This window comes from Procambarus clarkii, chromosome 13 (genome assembly GCF_040958095.1).
Source record: "Procambarus clarkii isolate CNS0578487 chromosome 13, FALCON_Pclarkii_2.0, whole genome shotgun sequence".
NCBI lineage: Eukaryota > Metazoa > Arthropoda > Malacostraca > Decapoda > Cambaridae > Procambarus > Procambarus clarkii.
In genome coordinates this window covers 17,724,225-17,752,090 of record NC_091162.1, presented here as the reverse complement: position 1 = coordinate 17,752,090, position 27,866 = coordinate 17,724,225, and the positions used below count along the sequence as shown (strand labels likewise).

Here is a 27,866-nt window from a genome sequence, read left to right as displayed (position 1 = left end):
TGTTATGATAAATGCAAGTGTGATGAGACTATGTAATTTGGGTATGGCAAAATCGTACACAATGCTATTCGACAAATGGCCACTGCTTGATCGCAAGCGGGGATGTTTCTGATGGGGGAGAAAGAAACATTTGCGCAGCGCGTCCCGCGGCGTTGCGCGGGCAGTCTGGGGCGCCTATAAATACGGGGGCACAGAGGGGCACTCGGCCTTAATTCTAGTACCAGTTAACCTTTAGGTTTCTGCAGAATTAGTTTCCATGTCACTAGAGGCTAAGGTCTCATACTTACTACGGGTGTACCTTTTAAGTTAAATCTAGTCCTCGGACTTGGAATTGTTACTGTTAATTCTTACTATATATATTTACTTTATATATTTTAATATAAACTTTATATATTTACTTTATATATTTGAAACTTTATATATTTACATGTTCTGCAGAATTTAATCTTCAATAAATTTAAAGCCCCATACTGCCAGTATCTTTCTCCCCCTGATCAGAAAAGCTCATTTTCGTGTTAAAACCGTATATATTTATTCGAATGGGATGTACGGGTCTCTCTCGAGTTCGATTGATTTAGGTTGGATAAGGTAAGGTAGATTTTAATATACTTTGGCGAACCTTTTTGTGTACGATGTGATTTGTTAATAGTGCAGTCTTGGGGAATTGTCCGAGTTGTAGCCTAGGTCTCGTGCAGTAGGCCTCCGGTGACTAGTGAGATGAACACCACTGCTCCATACTACACAGCTCATCTGTGGAGGAGAGATTTATTAACACCCAAACACACGGTTTAATGGACATTAAACATCAACGAATTATTAACATCAAATGGTAAATGCATAAGGAGGAAAGAGGAAATGGGTGCAGCCACACAAGTGGAGGGATTATATAATAATTAATACCGAAAGACAACATAGTATAAGTAATAAGTCTCTCAACCAGTTTAAGTTAAAAGCGAAGCTATACCTAATAAATTCCCTGTAACCTACCTTACCCTTCTATTGTCAACCAATGTCTGTTTTTTCTTTAAAGAGCGCTGTTTGTCGACATAATTGTATTTGTGCTGCTTTTTCATCTATGTTTTCATTTCTTGTTTTCATTCTACTCATTATGCTCAATTAGTATTAAGCTTGTCATTTAAGTTTATCATGCCCGAAACGCTTTGCGTAATAGTGGCTTTAGGCATTGTATGTACTAGCTCTACCTATAAGTCAACCAATCCTTGTAAAAATTTATTGTATGTACCTTACCTAAATAAAATTGTATTGTATTGTATTGTAATATTTCACTTGGCAACTATGCTTGAACAAAATGCAGTCGAATTACACTATCTGTGTAATTTAATAATTATGTACAGCTTTTTGCATTACAAAACGGAATGTTAGACTGTATTATTTACTAAGCGTTCAGCTTCTGTTCTTAAATACTTTATTTTCCATTGTCGGGTGGGGGGGGGGGGGGGGGGGAAGTCTGTTAGGCTATCGAGGTCGCCCTAGGCTAACTATTGTCCTTTCTCAGGATACAACGCACTGCAGTTTCCTAACTCCCGGGTACCTATATATTTACTGCTAGGTGAACAAAGGCGTCAGTTGAAAGAATCCGTCACCCAAATCTTTTTTTTTTATCCTACCGCAAGAGTCGAACCTGGGACCTTTCGACCGTGACCTGACTGTGATCCATAGGAAAATATAATCTTTACCTGATTTACCTGAGGGCCACTAACCCTAGTGGCCTCGACAAGGACAGGAAACCGGCGGCTTGTCGAAGGTCCCCCCCGCCCATTTGGCTTTATCTTTTCTAAATATATTTTGAAATTGAGTACAGTTTTGGCAGTTACGGCTTCGTCGGGTAGGCGGTTCCATGGGTTAATAACCCTGTGGGTGAAAAAGCATCTCCTGTTCTCAGTGTTACATTGTGGCTTGTTGAGCTTGAACCGGTTGCTCCTTGTTTGTGTTACATCTGACCTGAAGAAAATATCCGGATCGACATCCGGCGCCATTGCTAGCTGGCCGCATACGGATTTGTTCCCGGAAAAATTTACGATTCTGAGCACCCATCAGCTCAAATCATCGCAGTTTTGTGAGGAAGAATACATCAATACTCCAAGACCCAGACAATATCTTGTTCAGGTGGAAATAATTAAATTTTTTTACAACTGATGGAGAAACAACGTTGTTAACTGCTATCCAGCTGACTGGTATTCTGCGCAACCCAGTACGCAGGCGACCCAAACTCCCGTACCGCACTCTCGCCACACATGACCATTTTTTTTGTGAGGACCGTATCATTGACCAGGTCACTTAGAGTCCTACTCTAAAGGGCGAGGCGACACCCTGCGGGCAGCGCCACAAGGGGGCACCTTAGAAGGTATACTGAGCCTTTTCAGCGAAAGGTAGACCAAACAGCTCATTAGATGTTAGGTATTCCTGATTCCACCTGGGGGAATCATTCTACGACCTCCGTTTAAGTTGAATGAATTTCTCCAGGCCTAGGAGTGTCTCAGGCATTAGGTAGGGCAGTGAATCGGTTCTCACTACGTGTAGACATCATTGGGAAGTCAAAGAGAAAGAGGCAATGGAGGCAGCTTTCAGACGAGGAGGGACAGTGGACCGAAGTGCAGCAGGCACCGAAAAAAACTGCTATCGAGGCTTCACCACGTGCTTCTACCAGCAAGACAGCAGACATAATGGACCTAGAGAGGACAGTGTTCCTCAGGGCAGCATACTTGGCCCTCTCCTCTTTCTCATCTACATTAATGACCTTCCAAATGCCTCCCAACACCTCAAACCAATTCTATTTGCTGACGACACAACCTTCATTTACTCCAGTCCTGACCCTCTTGCTCTAAATGCCACAGTAAATACTGAGCTAAATAAAGTCCATCTTTGGCTAACTGCCAACAAACTCACCCTTAACATTGACAAAACCTTCTATATTCTGTTTGGCAATAAATCCTCTAGTCTTATAAATCTCAAAATAAACAATACCCAAATTTGTAACAAATTAGATGGCAAATTCCTTGGCATTCTCATTGACCACAAGCTGAATTTCCAGGGACACATTCTAAATATATCAAAAAAAGTTTCAAAAACTGTGGGCATTCTTTCTAAGATCAGATATTATGTACCACGCCCTGCTCTGGTGACTCTCTATTACTCCCTTATCTATCCTTATCTCAACTATGGTATTTGTGCTTGGGGTTCTACTACCCAAAATCACTTACGTCCTCTAATTACCCAACACAAAGCCGCTATTAGAACAATATCCAACTCTGGCCCCAGACATCACTCGGTACCCCTACTCAAATCTCTTAATATGTTAGATATTAAGTCACTGCACATTCTCTCATGTGTATTATACATATATAAAACGCTAAACTATAATGCCAATCCTGATCTTAAAAGCTTCATAGAAGGTTGTAACAGAACCCATGAGCACCACACCAGAAATAAATACAGTTTTGATATTCCTAGAGTACGTCTTAATCAAACTAGAAATGCTCTACAAATCAAGGGGCCCAGAATGTGGAATGACCTTCCCAACCATGTTAAAGACTGTACCTCTCTCAACCAGTTTAAGATAAAAACTAAACACTACCTAATAAATTCCCTGTAATCTACCTCACTCCTCTATTGTCAACCCATGTCTGTTATTTTCTTTTTTTTTTTCTTTCTTTTTAATAAACACTGTTTGTCAACCTATTGTATTTGTGCTGCTTTTTCAGTCATGTTCCCCCTTTTTTTTTATCTTTATTTGTATTTGTTCTCAACATCTTTTATTCTTTATGCTCAATTAGTATTAAGTTCTAGATATTAATGTTTTTCTTGCCCGAAACGCATTGCGTAATAGTGGCTTTAGGCATTGTATGTACTAGCTCTATCTATATATCAATCCATTAATGTAACATCACTTGTATGTATATACCTTACCTGAATAAACATCTGAATCTGAATCTGAATCTGACACCACCAGTCACACACCAGCCAGTGTCTGTACCTCTCTCTACAGCCCAGTCACAGGACAACAGTATGAGACGTGAACTAATTATATAAATTTATATAATGTTTTCTTTAAATGCACAAATAACTAAGTTATCCATCCTTAGCTGGAACACTGTATCCCTCAAAAAAAGGTTCTCGGATTTACATCACAAAGTAACAACTGAACACATCGATATTGTATGTCTCCAGGAGTGCAGAGTTCCCCCAAGATTCTCACCCCCGAAATTGCCCTCGTTTGTTTCTTACAACCAATCCAGTAACTCTTGCATTCTATACATCAAACAATCCCTACCCCATCAACTTCTGCCAGAAAAACAAACTGCCGGTCAACAGTATCATGGAGTGAGGATCGATGTGGGCAACTCTGTTCTCAATGTATTTAATCTATATGCTCCAGCAGGAAAGTTAAGTTATATTGATCTTCCAGCCTGCGCTCAAGCAGAGCCAACCATCATTCTTGGTGACTACAATGCTAGACACAAGGACATTGGTGGCTCTCGCTTCAGTAACGGTAACGGGAATCAACTGCTGTCGCTACTAAATAGTCACCAAGATGTGCAGATTGTGGGTGACCTTGAACCCACGCATATTTGTGGAGGCATTCTAGACCTCTGTGTTGGTTTCAACGTCTCTCACGTCTGGTGCACATCATCTATTGTAACATTTGTTGTCAGATCATCACCCTAGATTGACTACTCTATGTATCGGAAATACCATCCTGCCCGGTGGGACTTTCAAACGCAAACGGCTCAGTGTTTCTCCTTCTCGACGTGAAGACTTTGTTGCTCATGTGTCAGAGTGGTACAGCACTTATGATCCCTCCACAGTCCAGACATTTAACGACGGTAATATTTAACGTACAGAACATTCAGATGTTCGCTGACCCTTTAGGTCGGCCCCCTGCACCATCCAATAGTCGGAACGATATGAAAAGTAATAAACACCATGCCTATTACAATGACCCCAAACTGCGTACTTTGAAACGCACTGTCAGACGAGTTGGGCTTGCATATAGGGAAACACGTACGCTAGCAATGCTCAAGCTCTTTCAGAAAGCCCTAGCCAAGGTGAGGTAGCGCATGACAGAGCTCAGGCAAGATAACGGAAACTTTTGTTAACAGTCTCAACTCTCACCCCTCCCCCCTCAGTCAGGCATGGAAGGATATTAAAAGAATTAAAGGCGATAAGCTCGGCCAAATGTCACACCCTCACCCTCTACACAGAGCAAACGAGTTAGTCGATGCTTGGGCAACCACCTCTAGCTTCAATAATCTTCCCCCAGACATACAGTTCAGATTAAATGCTGGTTACGGAGATCGAAAAAGGCTCGTTGACTTCATGCTCCACAAGGAAGATTACTCACGGCCCTAAAGAAAGGTAAAGCCACATCCCCCGGTGAAGATGGTATCACTTATGACATATTGCGCCTGCTTCCTTTAGTACCAGGGAATCCCCTGCTTGAGCTGTATAATATGAGCTATGTTACTGGGGCGCTTCCTATCACTTGGACCAACAGTATAATCATTCCAATTCCCAAGCCAAATCAAGAGAATGCTTTCCGCCCAATTTCCCTTACTAGCTGCATTTGCAAAACATTCGAGAGAATGGTCCTAAACCGTCTCCTCCATAGAATAAGAACCATGCTATCCCCCCAGATATATGGCTTTATGCATGGAAGGAGTGTGCATCATTGCATCACCACCTTTCTTACCCTGCACACTGAAAAGTCTTATACCATCTTCCTGGATCTCAAGTCTGCCTTTGATATTGCAAATCGACATGTTATCTTGAGTGAGCCTGCAAGAATGAATATTGGTGGTCGGCTTCTTAGTTGGATCAGAGGTTCCTTATCCAACAGGAAGTCATCTGTATTTTTCCAGGGTCATAGGAGTGTAACAAGAGACTTTGAACTAGGTACCCCGCAGGGTGGTGTCCTCAGTCCTACCTTATTTAATATCTTAATAAACACGCTGTTAAACTCTATACCGAGCAAACCCAACGTCCACATCATTAGCTATGCTGATGATATAATGATACACACCACTGGGTATGCTAACACGCAGAACACTCTTAACTCTGTATTAGACTCATGTCAGGACCTAGGTTTAATTATCTCAGCAGAGAAAACAAAGATACTAAATCGGCGCCCACCCAGGCAGGGAGGAGCTGTTCGCAAGATGCAACTGTCAGATGGCTCCCAGCTTGACTATGTAAACAGATTCAAATACCTTGGCCTTGAGGTGCCACTGTATGGCCCTGTTGTATTCAGACTCTGTCGTCAGTATAAAGAGAGGCTCCGAGCTCTCAAGGCTGTTGCAGGTTATCACTCAGGCTATGGTGCCAATGTCAGAATTGTCAAAATGATGTACCTTGCATACATCAGATCTTTAGTGGATTATGCTGCACCTCTGCTTGTTTTGATGCCTGAAAGAAAGCTTGGAGGGCTTGAAAAATTGCAGAACGAAGCCTTGAGGATAATCCTTGGGTGCCCTCGTACCACAAAGATACTTAACATGAGAAAGGAACTTAATATTCCGAGCGTTGTTGATCATGTTACAGAAATTAACTGTCAAACTGGTTTAAAGGAGACGTTGAGTGTAACCTTGGATTGTCAATGAGCAACCTGAGAGCAGCAGTACACCGAGAACTTCAACAAAATCTTGTAGATCTGAGGCAAAGTGAATTCGAAACCAGTAATTCCATCTATCCTCATACTATCATGCAAGAGGAGCCACACATCTATGGTTCATCCAATAAAATCAGCAGACTTCTAGATGTTACTACAGCTCGGCTTAGACTCGGTTACAAGTATCTCTGGGAATTCTCATTATCTGCTGATGTAGACCTGACCAAATGTAAACTGTCAACAAAACTATTCGCACACCCTCCGTCACTATGTGATGGAGTGCGAATAGATACGTGAATTCAGAGACAATTCTATAACCAATGTTCCAACGATGTGTAAATATTTAATTCAAAATGATCTGCTACCATAAATTTTAGCCAAATATCTCCAGTTTGCAAACTGTAGGTAGTAACTAAGTGACTATAACCTATCCACCGCTGCCCACTTGATGGGGGGGGGGGGGCGGTGTGCAGGAAAAACATATCAATTGTGACACTAGCTCTCCACATATGTCAGTTGCTTAATTTAGAAACTGTACTTGGGGTCGATCTCGAACCCAATGATGATGTGACGACTTATACTGAATTTTGTAATTAGCTCATCAGGATTGTCACTTGCTTTTTGAGTTGAGTTGATTTTGGGGCTTTAGTGTCCCCGCGGCCCGGTCCTCGACCGGGCCGCGGGGACACCCCCAGGAAGTAGCCCGTGACAGCTGACTAACTCCCAGGTACCTATTTACTGCTAGGTAACAGGGGCATAGGGTGAAAGAATCTCTGCCCATCGTTTCTCGCCGGCGCCCGGGATCGAACCCGGGACCACATGATCATGGGCCCAGCGTGCTGTCCACTCGGCCGGCCGGCCCCCTTGCTTAGCTAAATGAATTGTGGGGTTCAGTCCCTGAGCCCAATATGTGCCTCTGTAACCCTTTCCATTACCGCCCACAAGATGGGTATGGGGTGCATAATGCATGAACTAAACTAAGCTAAACTGAGACAGTAGAGGACACCACCAGTTTCACACCAGACATCGCCAGACTCTGCAATTCTTCCAAAATTCAAAATAGTGCAGACAGACCACTTTCCTACAGCATATGGAGTAGTTACGGCAATGGAAAAAGAACAACCAGAGCTCAAACTTTCCATCACAGTCAACCTGAAAAGAGATATAATAATAACACCACGACACCAACAGACAGCAAATTATTTAGAAAAAGTAAAAGTCCTGCAAGGGAAACCTGTATGCTTGGAAAAGCTGGACCCTTCAGAAAGACGCACACGAGTTGTGCTTTTGGGATACCCAATCGACTTTCCCCCTGGATCTAGTACTAGACAACCCGTTCTCGCAAATTCGTAAAGTCAATATTGACTTATTAACTACGTGCATAGGTGATATACTAAACATAATAGATACCCTTAAAAAGATTCATAGAAAACACCGACCTTACCTAACCTTGTTAGTATCTTAAGATAAGCATCTTATTGCTTCGTAATTACAATTATTACTTAACCAATACCTATTATAGGTTAGGTAATAATTGTAATTACGAAGCAATAAGATGCTTATCTTAACATACTAAGTAGGTTAGGTAAGGTCGGTGTTTTCTATGAATCTTTTTAAGGGTGTCTATTATGTTAAGTATGTCACCTATGCACATATTTAATAAGTCAATATTGACTTATTAAATTTGCGAGAACGAGTTGTACTAGAACACAAGCAAATCCTGAATGCGGAACGATGCCGCGCAAAAGTAGACACGGCAGCGACACGTCAGGTTCTGGTGACCGTCATGGGACATGTGCCAGAAACATTCAGTCTTGGATAATAAGGAACATAGCGATAAAGACCATACGCCCCGGAAGCAGCGTAGCAGCGCAGGGGCGCTGCTTCAGGTGTCAGAAATACGGCCACCGTCAATCACGCTGCACCGGACAGGAGAGATGCGGAGTGTGCAGCCTGAGGCAGCCAACCGAAGACTGTATAGCCAAGCACAAGGCAAACCAGGCCACAACAGCCAAATGTCCAAACTGTGGAGGCAAACATCATGCCTGGAACACAACCTGCTCTGCACGGAAAGAAAGGTGCAGACAGCTCAGGCCAGGATAAACACACAGACCAGCGCTACATACACCAACATCAACGTCTGGAACACTCGTGCACAGCCACAACACACACTCACAGAGCAAAATTTCCCGAATCGATCAATTCCAAATCAGAAAATACACAAAAATGCTGCAGAAATACATCAAAAGCAAAAAACCAAAAAGCAATCACTTTCGGAATCAACACAACAGATATATAGTTTTACCACCGAGGTCCAGCTGAAAAACATGGTGAAGATCATGGCAGAGACCATTATCAATTATCTACAGATGACGCAGAACGCCTCACAACAACAGACTCAAGAAATCACTTGTGTGATAATGGACAAGATCGTGCAGCAGACCACAGTTACACAAGAAATAGACAGTCTGAGACAAGACGGAGCACAAGAGGACAAACAATGCAACATGGACATACAGACTACCAACAACAGTCTGGTAGTCAAGACACCAGAACATCAACATTTACAACAGCAACTGCAAGAAGCAGTGACCACCCAAGATCAACAGAATCTTACAACACAAGAGACAGACAACAATCAGTGCAGTCTCATATATACAACACCAACAAAAAAGTAATGAACAGCAGAGATGCACAGGTTCCAACAACACAAGAGGCAGGCATGAACAATCAATGCAGTCCAATATGCAGCAACATCAACAACGGAACACTGGAAGGAAGAGATGCACAGGTTCCAACAACACAAGAAACGGCCACGAGCAATCAATGCAGTCCGACATGCAGCAATACCAACAACAAAGCGATGGACCACAGTTATGCACAGATTCCAACAATGCCGGGGATGACCATGAGCAATCAATGCAGTCCGATTTGCAGCAACACGACTTGCGAGGTGGAGAATATAGAGGTCGATTCCGAAGAGGAGTTCTAGTAGAACAGGCAACACCAACCAAAACCGTCGTCTGGCCATTACGAATACTGCAGTGGAACATACAAGGTCTTGGAAATAAAAACCACATCCTTCAGGAAGCAGCAATCAGCACGAAAGCAGATATAATCGTTTTGGAAGAAACTTTTTCCCAGCCACGAAGTCCTTCAGATTAGCTGGATATCAGCACTATGTTATACCGTATGAGCAGGGGAGACAAAGAGGGTTAATGACCCTAGTCAGGAACACCATACCCAGCAAGAAAATAGACCCAGTTTCATGTGAGGATGGCGTAGAGGTATTAGCAGTAACAGTGAATATGGCTAATATTGAGCTCCTCATATACAACGTTTACAAGCCCCCTAGACGTAAACTAGAAGCAGAGGCAGTGCTTGCCTTGGCCACGCAGGAAAATGTAATTATTGCTGGGGATTTTAATGCTCATCATCAAGAGTTAGGTGCGACTGGGCCAACCATTGCAGATGGGCGCCATTTAGCTGCAGCTCTGCGAGAAGTACCTGAGATTACACTTCTCAACACTGGGGAACCCCCCTCACATTCTTGGAGGTTCCCTTGATCTTACATTAATCTCAACAGCACTCAAGCATCAGGCGAAGTGGGAAGTAGACCCGGTGATCACCAGTGACCACTATGCTACTGTCACAACACTAAACATAGAACGACCTCCTACACCACCTGCACAACCTAGGTGGAATTAAAAAAAACTGGAATATATACCAGGAGGAACTTGAAAATGGTATGCACCATACACGCCACCTGAGGATTTGAACATTAGTTTAGTTTAGTTCATTTATTATGCACCCCATACCCATCTTGTGGGCGGTAGGGGAAAGGGTTACAGAGGCACATAATGGGCTCAGGGACTGAACCCCACAATTCATTTAGCTAAGCAAGTTACAATCTTGATGAGCTAGTTACAAAATTCAGTATAAGTCGTCACATCAACAATGGGTTCGAAATCGACCACAAGTACAGTTTCTAAATTAAGCAACTGACATATGTGGAGAGCTAGTGTCACAATTGATATGTTTGTCCTGCACACCGCCCCCCATCCAGTGGGCAGCGGTGGATAGGTTACAATCACTCAGTTACTACCTACAGTTAGCAAACTGAGGATATTTGGCTAAAATTTCTAGTAGTAGATCATTTTGAAAGAAATATTTACACATCGTTGGAACATTGGTTATAGAATTGTCTCTGAATTCACGTATCTTTTCGCACTCCATCACATAGTGACGGAGGGTGTGCGAATAGTTTTGTTGACACAGTTTACATTTGGTCAGGTCTACATCAGCAGATAATGAGAATTCCCAGAGATACTTGTAACCGAGTCTAAGCCGAGCAGTAGTAACATCTAGAAGTCTGCTGATTTTATTGGATGAACCATAGATGTGTGGCTCCTCTTGCATGATAGTATGAGGATAGATGGAATTACTGGTGTCGATTTCACTTTGCCTCAGATCTACAAGATTTTGTTGAAGGTCTTTGTCTACTATTGCTCTCGGACTGCTTATTGACAATCCAAGGTTACACTCAACGGCTCCTTTAAAGGCAGATTCTTTGGCTAACTTATCAGCTCTGTCATGCATTCGGAGGCCAACATGAGATGGAGACCACATGAAATGGACTGTTACCATCATTAATCATTTTTATTGTATTTGTGTCTAGCTTCGGACACGAGCATGTTACAGTTATGTCTTAGAGAGTTGAGAGCAAATAAGGATGATAAGGAGTCACTTACAATTAATGTATCAAGTTTGGAGACTTGTACACATTTCAGTGCAAGGATCAAGGCAAATAGTTCGGTCTGAAGGGTAGAGGCCCAGTTGTTTATACGGACTCCCCACTCAAAGTACAAGCCATCGCCCATTGTCAGAACAACTGCACTTCCAGCTGCACCCGTGGTGCGGTGTAGGGAACCATCAGTGTATATGATTTGAGAGAGAGAATGCTCTTGAATATACACGAGACCAATCTGCAGGAAGCCATTGCAGCTGCTGCAAACAAAACTATTCCAATCATTATCACAGGAAACACAAAACGAAAGAACTATTGGTTCTATAGTAATGAAGTTAAAGAACAGAACCACAGAGTCAACATCTTCAGAAAACATCTAAAGAGAAACCCCACACCAGAAGGACGCACTCTGCTACGAGCGGTGATATCTGAAGCAAGACGAGTTTCTCGAGAAGTAAAGGAGGCAAAATGGTTTGAGTGGTGTCAGACTCTGAATAAACATAGTAGTCTTGGCAAGATATGGGGTCAGATTAAAACTATATCAGGTCGACCAGCCCGGCCACAGGCATGTATTCAACCATTGCAGGAGGATGAGAGACTTGCTCTCCAATTTGCAGAAAGAACAGCTTTCTGCAATGGTCCGAAGGCAGCAAGAACAATTAAAACAAGAGAGGATGACAGTCATTCATGTGGGCATAGCTATAACTGACGAATGTGACTGTCCCTTCACCGAACAGGAACTAATCAGAGCCAAAAAAGGTGGTAAGGACACTGCACCAGGTGCTGATAACATTACATACTCAATGGTCGCACATGCAGGTCCTGCTGGAGAACAAGGAATATTGGACGTCATCAATGCATCTTGGCAGCAAGGCAAACTACCGACCTCTTGGAAGTAGACATCATTCCGATTCCTAAGCTGAAAGAACCTGGCAATTGCAGACCCATTTCATTAACATCATGCATTAGTAAAACTGCAGAACGGATGGTCTTAAATAGGCTACTGTGGAAGACTGGAGACCTTCATAAACACATATTTGGCTTCACTAGAGGAGTAGGTACTGCAAACTGCATAGCAACATTACTAGGAACAGTTAACTCAGGTCCAGCTATAGTGATCGTCCTTGAACTAGAAAAAGCATTCGAACTTGCAAGCCTGCAAGCAATTTTACACCTTAGTTAAAAAAGGTGTAAAAGGAAATATGCTACGATGGATTCAAGATTACCTACGTCACAGGTATGCCAGAGTAAAGTTCGAAGGACATGTGTCAGACTACCACTTGCATGAGAATGGTGACTCCACAAGGAGGAGTCCTCAGTCCTAGTCTTTTTAACATCCTTATGGAAAACCTTGTTACCATGACATTTACAGAAGGGGTTGAATTGTTAAGCTATGCTGATGATATAGCATTAGTCATTACAGGTCCCTCACTTCTAAATAAAGCACAAGGAGCATTAGATAAAGTAACATCTGAATGCAGCGTTTTAGGGCTAAAAATATCTGCACAGAAGTCTAAGGCAATGAGACTAGGTGGCAACACTCCAGACAGGCACCTACACATTCAAGACATTAACCTTCAGTGGGTTACACAATATCAATATCTCGGAGTGTGGATAGATTCTAAAAAGACATTCAACAAGCAAATTCAATATATGAAGGAGAAAGCAAAACCACGACTGAATATAATGAGAGCAATCACAGGGCCCCGTCTAGGAGCGGGACACAAAGTGTTAAGAATGTTTTACATACACGCCGTTCGTTCCCTAGTTGATTATGCAGCGCCTGCCTTACTCACTCTTTCTCCTGGTCAGTGGGCAAACGTTGAGGTTATTCAAAATGATGCAATGCGAGTCATAGCAGGGGCTCCCAGATGAACTAAAATACTGAACCTAAAAATAGAAACCAAGCTAACGTTGATTGAAATAAGGATCAAAGGGTTTGCTGCGTGCATGTTGAACAAGATATTGACTAGACCTAGAATCAGTTCACTTAAAGATATAATCACTGGAGCACTAATTCTGGACAGAAGAGCCTCCAATAGCAACAGGTGGACCCATTGTGCAATAAACACCATCAATACATTCGATATAACAAACACAATCACTGAGAGGGGTGTCGACGAAATACATGCAGACTGTCATGCAAGCCCCCTTGGGACTCTCCGCCAGCAGACTAAGATTATGGCTCTTGACAGAAAAAAAACCCAGACAAATCTTCACGTGCTACGTAATATTGCTCAGATGCATAGAGAAGCAAACATGGCATCTGACAGCTTCACATACTTCACAGATGGATCAGTAGACCAACAGGGACAAGAAACCGGAGCTGCAGTTAAAGCAGGAAATTCTGTAAATAGTTGGAGACTCTCAAACGGGTGTTTGACTTTACAAACAGATATGCTAGCCATTCAAAAGGCTTTGGAACATGCTCTTGCTGAACACCGACAACATATTATCATACATACAGATTCGAGAACGGCCATTGAAACCTTGCAACAAGAACACATACGTGATAACATCCATCTGATCACAAATGTCATATCATTAATGCAAGCACTCAAACGACAAGGCCGACGGGTACTTATCAACTGGGTGCCAAGTCATGTGGGAATAATAGGAAATGACATTGCAGACGAAGCTGCAAAACTTGCAACTAAGAGAAGAAATGTAGACATTTACATACCACACAGTCTATCACAGATTAAGAAAGTAATTAGAAACAGAGCAATGCAAAAGATGTACAGTGACCACAGTACATCAGTTGCAACATCAGGATCTGCGGGTTGGTACAAGAATACAACCAACTACGAACCACTTACTTTGATGAAAGGGAGCAGTAGAACAACAGAAGTACACTTACATCGTATCAGGCTTGGATACCCATGTGCATGGGAAATAAATAGGCTTACAGGTTCCGGAAGATCAGAGGAAATCTCAACACTGTGGGGAAATACCCGACAGACCACTGGAACATTATCTAACACAGTGCACAGTTACAACCACTGGAACCACTGGAACCACTGGAAATGCACAACAGACCACTGGAACATTATCTAACACAGTGCAGAGTTACAAACCCATTAAGATTTCAACTTAGATTCAACAGAGCAGAAGTTGTTAAACACATGGGACAAAATCTTACTGAAGCGACCATACGAGTCATAAATACTCATTCTCCGCAAAAGTAAAACAGAAACAAGCAACACTTTGTGGGCCAGCCAGAGGCTAATTAGGGTCCGCGCAGGAATATCCCTGAAAAAAAGACGTCCTCTAACTTGTTCAGTATTTTAAAAGCCTCAATGAGATCCGCCCGGTCATGCCTGGTGTGCAGTGCCGTTAGCCCCGTGGCCTTCAGGCGTTCCTGATACGAGAGATGACTTAGCTCTGGAATGACTTTTGTTGCCTGGTGTTGCACCTTCTCCAGAGCAGCTGTGTCCTTCTGAAAATGAGGTCTCCATGTTTGGATACATTTTATTCCATCATTGATCATTTTTATTAAATTTGAACCTTGCTTCAGACAAGAATGTTGCATTTATTTACAATATACGTTAATGACAATATACGAGGAACTTATCCTTAATATGTCAGTTCAGGAAACATGAACTCGTTTAAGTACAAGGAATATGGCAAACAAGATACCCAGATAGTTACTCAGCCTTCCCACTCATCACAGGAGCTGCATCGCGGAACCTCAAGGCCAGGGGTACATATGTCTGGTTACATGGTCAAGCTGAGAGCCATCACACAGCTGCCGCTTGAGAACACCTCGACCCCGCCGTCTGCCGTCTGGGCGAGCGCTAATTCAAACTCTTCGTTTTCTCCTTTGAGAAGATCCTGCCTTTCACAATCATTCAACAATTTTGCCGAAATCAGAGCAGCATTAGAAGGAAATCAAAAGGATGATGTTATATATTGTACACAGACTTTACAAAAGCATTTAATGAATGTGAAAACTTATAATCCCAAAATGAGGTTCAGATGAAGACAATGTTGGGTGAATTCTTGACAAAGAAAAACAGTAAATGAAACATAACTAGTCAGAACACAATGAAAAGCTCTGGACCCCAAAGGCACTTCACAGTTTATCAGGCAAACATCACTCATCGTAGAAGGAGAATGACACGTAAGGATATAGGATGATCTTGGATGACCTAGCGTTCAGTGAGATCATCAATGTGAGGTATACCAGTGAGGTATAAAGCAAATTTAGCATCAGCCAGGAAAATGGTAATGAGGATTGTGTGAATGTTAACATCCTGGGTTAACAACCATAGTGATTTTTCTTTTCACCTTTTTCTAGGCAAAAAAGTTTTTAAATCGAATAAATGTTACAGGGTGAACACAACAAATTACTTATAAGTTACTAAGACCGTCTTAAACACTCAAAATTATTCTCTGGAAAGGAAAAGAGTTACCACAAAACATATACATGGAAGATACTGGAAAGTCAGGTCCTAAACATGCGCAATAAAATTGCTTCCTGGAATGAAAGGTATGGTAGGAAGTACAGAATAAACCCGTTGACAAGTAAAGGAGCAAAAACATCAGAGACCTACGGGTCTCTGATGGCCTTGCCCCTGCTGATGTTCAACCTTCTTCCGGTAATATTTTATATATATTTGGGGGAAAAAACTGGTGGAGAATTTTCAAGAGTCAATGAGATGAGTTTCTTTCAATGAGTCTCCTGTAGAAAGTGCCGGAACAACAGGGACGAAATGTGCATGTGTAGGCTTCCTGGTCACATCTTCTTGATCCAGGGATCACGAGCCAGGCTCGACTCCCGATGAACTTCGAGAGTTGAAGAACTCTCGAAGCCGATTACAGGTAAACTACATTTACTCATCCAGTGAGCGGTAAATTATTGTCTACCCCCAAACTGATCCTGTAAGCGGAAATTTATGCATCGCTTACTGATCCTGTGAGTAGTAATTTATTTTGCCCTGCGTATTTAACCTGTATGTGAAAATTTATTGTGCACTCGATACTCATCCTGTGAACGGCAGTTTATTGCACGTAGGAAAAGGTAGCACTGAGCACATGCAGCTGCAAGCACCCTACGTGCCAGATCCACACAACACAAACCGGACAGAAAACACGCTCTTCTAGCTAACTTAAATATAGAATCATACCAAGCAAATGGTCCCCACAGAATGAAGTTCAAGGATGGCCAAGACTTACCCGAGAAGCAGAAGCTCAGACCGTGCGGTTGGTTGACCAGGGAACCCTACGGTAGACAACCAGCGGTGTCCACATCAGCGACACTACTGGCGCGGACGGCTACGGAGAACTGAAACCCCGGCCTCCTACAGGCGGGAGGGAGGTGGGGTGAGGGCTAACTGGGCTCTCGCTAGTTTGGATCATTTGTTTAAATTGTTGACCAAACCACACACTAGAAAGTTTTCTGGCAATATTTCTGCCACGTTATTGTGACTCCTTGTCTGCATTTGTTTAAATTGTTTGGCGGTTTTGTGGATTCGTTTTTTACAAGACAGCATTGGTCTGTATTGGTTCGCTGGCGTTCTGGGGCCAGATTCACGAAGCAGTTACGCAAGTACTTACGAACGTGTATATCTTTCCTCAATCTTTGACGGCTTTGGTTACATTTATTAAACAGTTTACAAGCATGAAAACTTCACAATCAACTGTTGTTATTATTATAAACAGCCTTCTGGTGCTTCGGAGCTCATTAACTGTTTAATAATTGTAAACAAGGCCGCCAAAGACTGAGAAAAGATGAACAGGTTCGTAAGTCTTTGCGTAACGTCTTCGTGAATCTAGTCCCAGCTGGATACATTCCCGACGGGAATTCGGAGTGTTGCCCACTTTCTGCACCGCTCTGTTGTGGCTCTTGTCCTCGGTAGGCCAAACAGAACTCCACGGATGATGTGACCCAGTAGCTGGGAGCCTTAATTATCAGCGAGATAACTTCAGGGAACTACAGGGGTTTTCCCTCGAAGATCAGAGGCCTCGGGCACTTCACCTTGCGAATGTTCCCTGTTCATATTTTAGCTCATTTATGCTAATCTTGTTTTTTTTGTGATTGCCATTCCCAAACATAGGAGGAAAATATTGACTGAAAAAACTGGTGAATTATTTTTTAGGAAGAGGACATATAACAAGCGCTCAGAGTTAAATGACAATTCGCCACTTTTTTGCTATAAAGACGTTCTATTTAGTGGTGAGAAAGATGTTTAATTGGATGTCTTGTAGAATGATTAAGGAGAAAGCTTTCAGGATGTAATGGCTCTATTCTACGGTCTATCGTTGTTGTGGGACATAACCCGTCAGACTTAGGTTTCGAAGAGCCAAAATAAGCTTCCATGCCAGCAATGATATTCTCAGTACAGTCGGGTTCGTTCTCGGCCCACAATCGAGAATTCCAGGTTCGAGTCCCGAGCGGGATAGAAATGGTTTTGGGCGCATTTCCTTTCACCTCATGCACCTGTCCACCTAGCAGTAACTATAGGTACCCGGGAGCTAGTCAGCTTGTTGTAGGTTACATTCTGGGGAAGGTCAGTAATTCGACACAGGGGAGGGGGGGGGGGAGGAACCTCGAAATACGCTAAACATGTATACAGTATGTAAAAAATTGCTGCCTGTTCCCCGACACAATGAATTATTTGAATTATATACATTTTGCTTTTCGTTAGCCTTGATCAAGAGACACGGGGTGAGAATAGCTTGAGCTACCTCATCCCTTTGTGTGTATTTTACCTCAATAAACTTATTTCAATTTCAATTTCAATTTGATCAAGAGACGTGAACGTAATACCAATTTCTACTTCGGGCAAATTGTGCTAATGGACATTTAATTATAACCAATATAAGTACCTAATGAAGCTAGTTAATATTACCTCTGATATTTTTACTTTGTGCTGTTTGTCAGTGTCCAAGATGAGATCCCCTCAAGGGAATGGATTGGGAATAAGTACATCATTTGTGCTATTATCTACTCTCTATCCATGGTTAGGTTAGGTTAAGGTTACTTTAGGTTTAGTTTGGTTAGGTTAGCTTAGGTTTCATTACGTTATTACGATGTATTATTGACGAAATATTATATAAGGAATTGGAAAACTATTTCAGTGTGCCCTCGAATTTCGTTTGCAGAAAACAAATTTTTTTGAAGAAAACGTTTTCAGCATACACTTTTTATATATTAAACCATCGATTTGTATTATATAAAAGTTATAACTTGAGAATAATCTCTATTTAGGACAAAGGTTCACTTGCCAGTTTACATGCAGACTATTACTGGAACGGTAATATGCTTTCAGGCCATCACAAATATCTAGATAACTATCAAGTGGTTTGAGACTGGGTGTGGTTTCTCATGGTAATGGATTTGGTCTGAAGACGGGCTCAAAAAATAAATACAAGACTGAATACAAGAGGAGTTTCAGAATTTACGACCTCACCAATGCTGGGTGTAGATAGACAGTATGTTATTTTCTCTCTATTCATAAGTAAAGCTTTGCTACACTGGATGTGTACATTAACACAGAGGATAATAATATATTTGTATTTCCTGATATTTATTGCCAAAATTACAAGTGTTGATAATTTTGGTTTCCTGAGACATTTATCTGGCATTTTATTACTACAACGAATCGGCTGATATCTGGATAGAAAGGTGATTCCCGAGTGTGTCAAGATATCTGTGACGCTCCATGGGCACGATCTTTATGCCAATGTGAATTTTCCTAACATTAGTGTAGTGACAAGTATAATTATTGTAGGCCTCGTTAAATATTTATGGTATCTAAGCTGTGAACATCACACAAATTGTTACAAGGTGCTCGCTAGGCTTTAGTTCTTCCTCCTCTCAGTTTTATCTTGCGTTTTATATTATAATTTAGATTGATTTTTGGATTATTCTCATAGTTATCAATATTTTGGACATTAGTTCATTATAGCCTCTGACAGTTTAATTGACATTCAGAGCGAAGAGCTCATGTGGGAAACACACACTATTTTTATACCTATTGACTGAGGATTAACTTCCGCTTATTATCAATTATATAAATATTCGAGGAAAGAACCGGTATTTTGGAGCATTAACAAACAGCTTTGGTAAGCATTCAATTTTTTATTTATTTATAATTTGTATCGTCCCTGTTTATTGAGATGGAAAACGTATTTCGCAATAGCTTGCCCTATTTTGTTACCATAATTTAATTATCAATAAAATTAAATAGGTTGTATACATTTTATGAAAACATATATCTAGTTTTACTGGGGTAATTATACCAGCCGTATCAAACGTTATACACTACTTATTGCTCGAAAAAAAATTGCGGAAGGAGCAAACTGAACTCCCATATAAAAGATGAAATCTAAAGTCATTTAAACGTATTTTTATGCAGATGTTAACATTGAATTTAATTGAACAAATAATTTTTCATATATTCCCAAGATATCAAAATAAACTATTTCGATTGCTTACAACAAACGAGGAATCAAAACGATGACTTTATGATAATAAGCCGATGTATATAAGTATTTAGGTGTTGAGTAAGATATCCGATTACCTAATGCAGAAGCAAATAAGGATGGTATACATTTATAAGTGTCAGAAATGAATGCTAGAGTAGATTTTAGCGTCTACTGGCGCGGTGGGTAGACGTAGTAGTTGAACATACTTTCGAAGTGTTCGTGGTGAGCCGACTTGAGATGTGGTTCTCCGTTCTTGCGCACGAAGTCCTCGCAGTCCTCCAGCGTGGCCATGTTCTTCTCTACGCGTTCACCGAATCCGGATTTGTAGGAAGAATACCGCTGTTGGGAGACAATGAAGCATTTGGTTAGTCCCTTCTGTCAATTTCGTATTGAGGTTAACTTCTGGAGGGTTATTAGAGAGAGAGGTCTCTCTTAGCCACACTTCTGGTGTGGCTAAGAGAGACCAGTGTGCCTTTGTTTACTGTGATACCTATGTTTTGTCCCTTCAGGAACGTAGACTTTACTTTTAATTGCTGTTTGTAAGCCTTGTATCCTGCCTATGTGGATTCAAGGGGGTTAACGTAAAATCGAATTGGTAAAGTTTTTGTTGGGGGTTTATTAGGGGGTTAATAAATCAGTACTACGGTTATATTGGAGTACTCTTTTACCCTGTTTAGAGTGGAGTTGGTTAATCATTCTAGACTGCAGACTTTGTAGGTCAAGTATTATTTGCTGGGAATTATCTTCCCTGGGGGCTGGACCTAACCTGACTCCACTATTTTAGAAACCCCTTGATCTTAGCTATTCATTGACCCTCACAGAGGAAGCACGAGTACGCCCATAACAGTCTCCCATTTAGTTAATTAGTTTAAAGTGTAATCAAATTGAGCAGTTTGAAGTTTAAGAGTACGCTGAAAATATAAAGTTTATGGTCACATATTTTACTAATTTATCATTAGAGAAGGGGGAAACTCACCTGCTGGATGGAGCGAGCGAAGCAGCCGTCAGAGATCAGGCGGGCAGCGTTCTTGAGGGCGCAAGCGAAGGTGTCCATGGCAAGGATGTGACCGTGGAAGAGGTCGCGGGGCTCGATGGACTCACGGCGTACGCGACCTCCAAGCGTGAACCCGCCCTGCTGCAGGCCTCCCTGTAACACCACCAACATCTTTCATATCTCGAAATAGTTACTGCCTATTATGGCTCTACCACTGTGCTCGCATGTTATAATTGACAGAAGTGAACGTGGTTTATCGGAGTGCTACCTACCTGTTCGAGAACGCTCTTCAAGACATAGGTGGCACTGCGGATGTCGCGAGCGCAGATGTCTGAGGTAGAGTTGATCTCCGGGAAGCTGTCAGAGGCGTCGATACTTCCCAGCATGTTGTAGGCGGCAGCAATGTAGACGTCGTGTTCGTAGGGGCGACTCATGAGGCGGGAGAAGGCTGGCTTGATGTACAGCTTGTACTGCTTGTCCAGGTCGAAGTGTCGGAGCATGTGCATGGTGGCCATGGCGTCTGCCTCATACTGGTGACGGCGGGGATCAGCTGGCTTGGGCTGGATCAGCAGCTGACCCTTGTAGCCGATCTTGTCCTTATACTGCGCCGCCATGCGGTACAGCTGCGCCATGTGCGACATGTCCCGGAAGAACTGACGCTGGAGGACGCTCTGGTAGCCGTCGCGAGGATTGAAGAACACGAAGTTCTCAGCTCCCAGGCGCTTGGCCGCCTCCAGACTGCGCTTCACCTGTGCACATGCGTAGGCGAACACGTGCGCATCGGGGTTGGCGCCTGCACCGTTCATATAGCGAGGGTGAGTGAAGAGGTCGGCACTGTAGTAGAGGGGCTTGATCCCTGTCTGCCTCTGTAGGTCAGCAGCTAGAGTCACCATCTCCTCCAGGTAGCTGTTGGTCTCCTCGAAGCTGTCTCCCTCGGGGGCCATGTCGCGGTCACTCACCTGGTAGACGAACAATACAAAATATTATTACAAGATCATAATAACGTTAATGGCCGACCAAATTCTCAAATGTAATTAAAATGAAACTGGTTAAAAAATGATTTTTTAATTTAATAATAATAATTCCAATAATAATAATAATTCCAATAAACTAATTAGAAACAATTCATTGAAAATAAAGAAAATCACTCGGCCTATTAGGCAATTCGGGCCTTGCATAGTAGTCCAAGAAGTGCGTTCTGGCTACTAGGTACGACATATATATATACAAAAGCCTCTTGCGAGTGGTCAAATCTTACACACGCGGTTTCGACAAACTCTTTTTGTAATTGTCAAACCCGTATATAACGTTAACTTAGAATGTATCGTAGCATAGGTTTGGCTTAACTGGGATAAGATGGTTTTGATTAGGTTAGGTTATGAGAGGTTAAGTTAGGAAGGTCTTAAAATCCGTTGGCGAACCGTCTTTGTGTACGATGTGACTCGTAGAGGCGTAAGGCGAGCTTGATGCTACGGCACCCCATGAGGGAGGTAGAGGGACTGGCCGCCAAAGACTAGACTGTTTTCAGTTAAGATTGTAAGAGCTAGCTACAGGCACCCACCGAGTAGTACTTGACCGTCAGCTTGTGGAGGAGCTCGAAGGCCGCGATCATGCGACGCTTGTAGTTGTCGAGGGAGTGCGAGGCGTCCTCCCAGGCCCTCTGGTGAGCCCGCTCACCATAGTGGTTGTCCGCTCCAAGGTACCTGTTGGCGATAATGAAAATAATGAATTTAGGATTTTTTCCCCTCTAGCGCGCCCGTCCTTTCGGCAAACCAACAAGCCCTAGAACATCTTGCGGACAACACTTTAGATTCCAACATGACAGTTTGGCCATAAGCTCAAGAAAAGACAACAGGGACATACACTTTTTTCAGACACTAAGAGTCCTAACAGGTTAGGCTCTTTCAGCAAACGATCGCTCCAACAGTATGAGACTCATTCCAGCTGTAGGAGTCCATGGCAATTCCCAGAGTCATTTAAAAGCTTTGTGTATATGAAAGATATAACCATATCTGTCAAATATTTTGGGTCAATAATCTTTAATAGCCTTTAATGACATATTAAAATTGCCTTCAATGGACACCAATGCACCACAAGTAATGATCACCAACACCTCCCGCTTGAGTTAATAAGTCAATATTGACTATACGAATTTGCGAGAACGGGTTGCGAAGTGACTATACTGGTCAAGCTGTTGCTTCAGTACACAATGTAGTCTTTTTTATTTAGAAGTTTGGCAAACCCACGAACTTGAAATTAGGAAAACAATTCAGAATAAACTAAGGTGTTTTTCCTGTCTAAATATGTTCTAATGGTTTACGGATTGCGAACGTGATAATTTGAATTTGTAATAATCTGTTTAAGTGCCCTTCAAATGGCAATGCACAAATTAAGTATATATCCAGATTTGTTTTTTATTTATCAAGAGTTCTTACATTCTTGTACAGCCACCAGCACGCATAACGTTTCGGGCAGGTCCTTAATCCTAATTTTCCCTGGAATACGACCCGCCAAATCGCTTAACAACCAGGTACCCATCGCGAAGCGCTGTGCGAGTGTCTTACCACTGCGCCAGGGGGACCGCTTTAAAAAGAATTTGTAATAGAAGAAAATCTGCAACTAACATACCAAAATCCATGACATGTTCGGTACACAAAACAGTGCCCACACTCTCTCGTTGTGACAGACAGTTCCACCGCTGCACTCTACAGCAGTGAAACACCTTGTACATGTACAGGTTGCAGTTAATTCCTCCCTAGCTTTTGCACTAGCTTCCAACTTCCCTATGACGATATCTTCACTCTTTTTTAACTCCAGTTTCTTCACTTCTATGATGGCGGTTCGATTCGGGTTCAGGCGGTATTCACTATGAAATAGACCGTCATCTCCCTCTTTACACCTTTCAGTGTTTGCGGCGTATCTATAAACTGTATTTAGGAGACGACAGCGGTACACGAGGACTGGCTCGAGGTAGCTGCTGTTCTCATTAGGAGACCCGGTACTCAAGGGACTACTACTGAAGAGTTTCACCCCATTGCCCTGACGAATTATGTCTACATACTTTTTGAACGTATAGTTAATATATGTCTTATGTCGTCCTTAGAACATCATCACTACCTTTCCCCATCTCAATTTGGCTTTTCCAAGTGTTGCAGCATGCCCAGTATTTTTGTGGACTAAGAGATCTATATTCATGCTACTTTCATTTCAGCGAATATCTCCGTTCTAATCGTTCTTTTTGACCAAAAAGAAAGGCTTATGACACCACCTGGAGATCATATATTTTGGCCCAACTGCATTCGTTTTGCCTTCGTGGCAATCCCCCTATTTTATACTTTAAAGTGTCCTGTCTGGTGGTTTGTTTAAAGTGAGGTTGATGCTGTTGGCTGAGGGAGCGACGACAATCGAGAGATCGGATGCACCCGATGAGACGTTCATATAAAAAAATGGGTTGGCACTGCTTTCACTGACTATTGAACAATATGAAGGTGTTCCCCCCAAGGTAGTGTTCTGAGCAATACTCTTTTTCCTGGTTGCATTACATGATCTTCCTCCCTCCCTCCTGCAATTTACCTAAGTCCTTTATGTTGACGATCTTACACAGCTGTCGCGGTGACGACGTTTATCCTCCATCACCAGCTCCTGCCTGCGATTGGTTACGCGTCGTCTTGGGCCACCAATCTTGATTTCAGGTTCTCTCCTTGTGCTATGACGTTTACTCGGAGGCCTTCTTATCTTGAGGTTATCTTGATATGATTTTGGGGCTTAGCGTCCCCGCGGCCCGGTCCTCGACCAGGTCTCCTTTTTGTTACACATCCCCAGGAAGCAGCCCGTAGCAGCTGTCTAACTCTCTGGTGCCCTTTTACTGCTAGGTAACAGGAGCATCAGGGTGAAAGAAACGTTTTGCCCATTTGTCTCCGCCTCCACCGGGGATCGAACCCGGAACCTCAGCACTACGAATCCGAAGCGCTGTCCACCCAGCAGTCAGGCGCCCTGTCGTTCCTCATTCTCCATTGTGAGAATGGAGGATAATGCTAAACTCTTAGGGTTTGATCCTTGACCCAAGGTCATGGTTACTGACCCCTGAGGAGGGGCCCTGTTCCCTCTCACCACCTTCCTTTCCCCTGCAACAATGGAGGGGCCCCAGTGTGAGGAATATTACAAGGCACTGACCCATACGGTGACGGCTTGTACCTCCTTAACAGCTTTTTCTTTGCCAATTTTTCCTCTCACTCACACTGTATTGTTGTGTTCACAGATGAACCTGAGACTTCCGTCGGTGTTGATTATTCTCTCTTGATCACGCCTGTATGTGTCGCCTGCCCCCGGAGACTGGCACCTTGACGCCAGAGCTCTAATGCAGTTTTGTATGTTCTTTATATTCTCCCGTTGAGTCTCCATATTCTGCTCTTTGGCAGGCTCAACGATGCGCTTTGGCCTGCTCTGGGGAACGACGTCCGCCACTGCCCCCCGAATGAGAAGGCAGGAGGCAAACCGGGAGTCCCCCTAATATTTGAAAAACGTTCAACTTGAAAAATCAACTTCGTCAGCTAATTTATAGGCGTCAACGTTGCCATACAACTGTGGTTGACTCCCGCAGTGTCCTCGTGGCTCTGAAGCCTAACTCTTTGATTCCTTCGGCGGTTGAAATCCAATACCAACCTGTCCTCTTATCAATCACGTCTGAATTTGGCCGTTTGCTTGTATTATCGAAAATTAACGTAATTTAAAAATTAAAAATATTTGAAAATTAATTTTGGATTTTTTGTTTTATAAAACAGCAAGTTAAGGTTCCTCTGGTAGGTTAGGAGGGCAGGAAGTTCTCCTAAGGATTCAAAACGTCATGAAAAACCGTTAATTGAAAGTTTCCTCTCCTAACCTAACCGAGTAAGCCGGAGGACTCAAAACAGAAAATGGGACAGTACGTCACTTTCGTGAGCCGATTTCATTTCAATTTACGTCCATTTTTGGTCATACGGGCAAACGAGCGTCACTCACCAAGGGTAAGAACCTATCACTCACCAAGCTAAGGCCCTGTCTCTCACCAAGGGGAAGGCCTGCCACTCACTAAGGAGAGGACCATTCACTCATCATTTGGAGGGCCTGCCACTCACCAAGGGGAGGGCCTGTCACTCACCAAGGGGAGGGTCTGTCACTCACCAAGAGGAGAGCCTGTCACTCACCAAGGGGAGGGTCTGTCACTCACCAAGGGGAGGGCCTGTCACTAACCAAGGAGAAAGCCTGCCACTCACCAAGGGAAGGGCCTGTCACTCACAAAGGAGAGGGTCTGCCACTCACCAAGGGGAGGGCCTGCCACTCACCAAGGAGAGGGCCTGCCACTCACAAAGGGGAGGGCCTGCCACTCACCAAGAGGAGGGCCTGTCACTCACCAAGGGGAGGGCCTGTCACTCACCAAAGGAAGGACCTACCACTCACCAAGGGGAAGGCCTGCCACTCACCAAGGGGGAGGGCCTGCCACTCACCAAGGGGAGGGCCTGTCACTCACCAAGGGAAGGACCTACCACTCACCAAGGGGAGGGCCTGTCACTCACCAAAGGGAGGGCCTGCCACTCACCAAGGAGAGGGCCTGCCACTCACCAAGGGAAGGACCTACCACTCACCAAGGGGAGGGCCTGCCACTCACCAAGGGGGAGGGCCTGCCACTCACCAAGGGGAGGACCTGTCACTCACCAAGGGGAGGGCCTGTCACTCACAAAGGGAAGGACCTACCACTCACCAAGGGGAGGGCCTGCCACTCACCAAGGTGAGAGTCTGCCACTCACCAAGGGAAGGACCTACCACTCACCAAGGGGAGAGCCTACCACTCACCAAGGGAAGGGACTGCCACTCACCAAGGGAAGGACCTACCACTCACCAAGGGGAGAGCCTTCCACTCACCAAGGGGAGGGCCTGCCACTCATCAAGGGAAAGGACTGTCACTCATCAAGGGAAAGGACTGTCACTCACCAAGGGGAGAGCCTGCCACTCACCAAGGGGAGGGCCTGCCACTCACCAAGGGAAAGGACTGTCACTCATCAAGGGAAAGGACTGTCACTCACCAAGGGGAGAGCCTGCCACTCACCAAGGGGAGGGCCTGCCACTCACCAAGGGGAGGGCCTGGCACTCACCAAGGGGAGGGCCTGGCACTCACCAAGGGGAGGGCCTGCCACTCACCAAGGGAAGGGCCTACCACTCACCAAGGGGAGGGCCTGCCACTCACCAAGGGGAGGGCCTGCCACTCACCAAGGGGAAGGGCCTGCCACTCACCAAGGGGAAGGGCCTGTCACTCACCAAGGGAAGGACCTACCACTCACCAAGGGGAGGACCTAACACTCACCAAGGGGAGGACCTACCACTCACCAAGGGGAGGGTCTTCCACTCACCAAGGGGAGGGCCTGCCACTCATCAAGGGAAAGGACTGTCACTCACCAAGGGGAGGACCTGGCACTCACCAAAGGGAGGGTCTTTCACTCACCAAGGGGAGGGTGTCTCACTCACCAAGGGGAGGGCCTGCCACTCACCAAGGGGAGGGCCTGGCACTCACTAAGGGGAGGGCCTGCCACTCACCAAAGGGAGGGCCTGCCACTCACCAAGGGGTGGGCCTGGCACTCACCAAGGGGAGGGCCTGCCACTCACCAAGGGGAGGGCCTGCCACTCACCAAAGGGAGGGCCTGCCACTCACCAAGGGGTGGGCCTGGCACTCACCAAGGGGAGGGCCTGCCACTCACCAAGGGGAGGGCCTGCCACTCACCAAGAGGAAGACCTGTCACTCACCTGAAGGTGTTGAAGTAGCAGACGGAGAAGCGGAGCCACTCCTCCATGGAGCGGCCATGGACGGTCTCGCCGGCGTTGTAGTGCCGGAAGACCAGAGTGTCCTCGGGGCCAGCATCCGGCCGGTACTCCACCCGCCCGATACCTGGGAAGTACTTGTTCATGCTGACGGACGCCGTGGTGACTGACGAAGGCTGCTGACGGAGGAGGACGGTGACGGCGGCGGCACACGTAGGCGGGAGGTGACGACAGAAGCGACAGGTCGGGGGCAGCTTGGGGGAAGGAAGGCGGCTCCC

At 44.1% G+C, this 27,866-nt stretch overlaps 1 protein-coding gene and 1 long non-coding RNA gene across 2 annotated transcripts; both read right to left on the bottom strand.

Moving 5' to 3' along the window:
• Window positions 1-18: 18 nt before the first annotated feature.
• LOC138364265 (uncharacterized) lies at window positions 19-16,905 on the bottom strand. The gene is made up of 2 exons (XR_011228382.1): window positions 16,551-16,905; window positions 19-750 (listed from the first exon to the last, which is right to left on the bottom strand). It is a non-coding gene; the product is annotated as an uncharacterized lncRNA (long non-coding RNA).
• A 1,982-nt stretch (window positions 16,906-18,887) lies between these two features.
• Window positions 18,888-27,866, bottom strand: LOC123757216 (xylose isomerase). Its single transcript, XM_045740698.2, has 5 exons — window positions 27,574-27,866; window positions 22,361-22,502; window positions 21,072-21,758; window positions 20,782-20,952; window positions 18,888-20,144 (listed from the first exon to the last, which is right to left on the bottom strand). The coding sequence occupies exons 1-5, from the start codon at window positions 27,732-27,734 to the stop codon at window positions 19,974-19,976; spliced, it is 1,332 nt and encodes a 443-aa protein (XP_045596654.1). The 5' UTR covers window positions 27,735-27,866; the 3' UTR covers window positions 18,888-19,973.

Bases quoted from the DNA above. Each gene is read 5' to 3' on its own strand.
- LOC123757216 (XM_045740698.2), bottom strand. From the start codon at position 27,734: ATGAACAAGTACTTCCCAGGTATCGGGCGGGTGGAGTACCGGCCGGAT. The intron at 20,953-21,071 runs GTAGGTAGCACT...GTGGTGTTACAG, and splicing joins TGAAGAGCGTTCTCGAACAG to GGAGGCCTGCAGCAGGGCGG. The intron at 20,145-20,781 runs GTGAGTTTCCCC...GTCTCCCAACAG, and splicing joins TCGCTCGCTCCATCCAGCAG to CGGTATTCTTCCTACAAATC.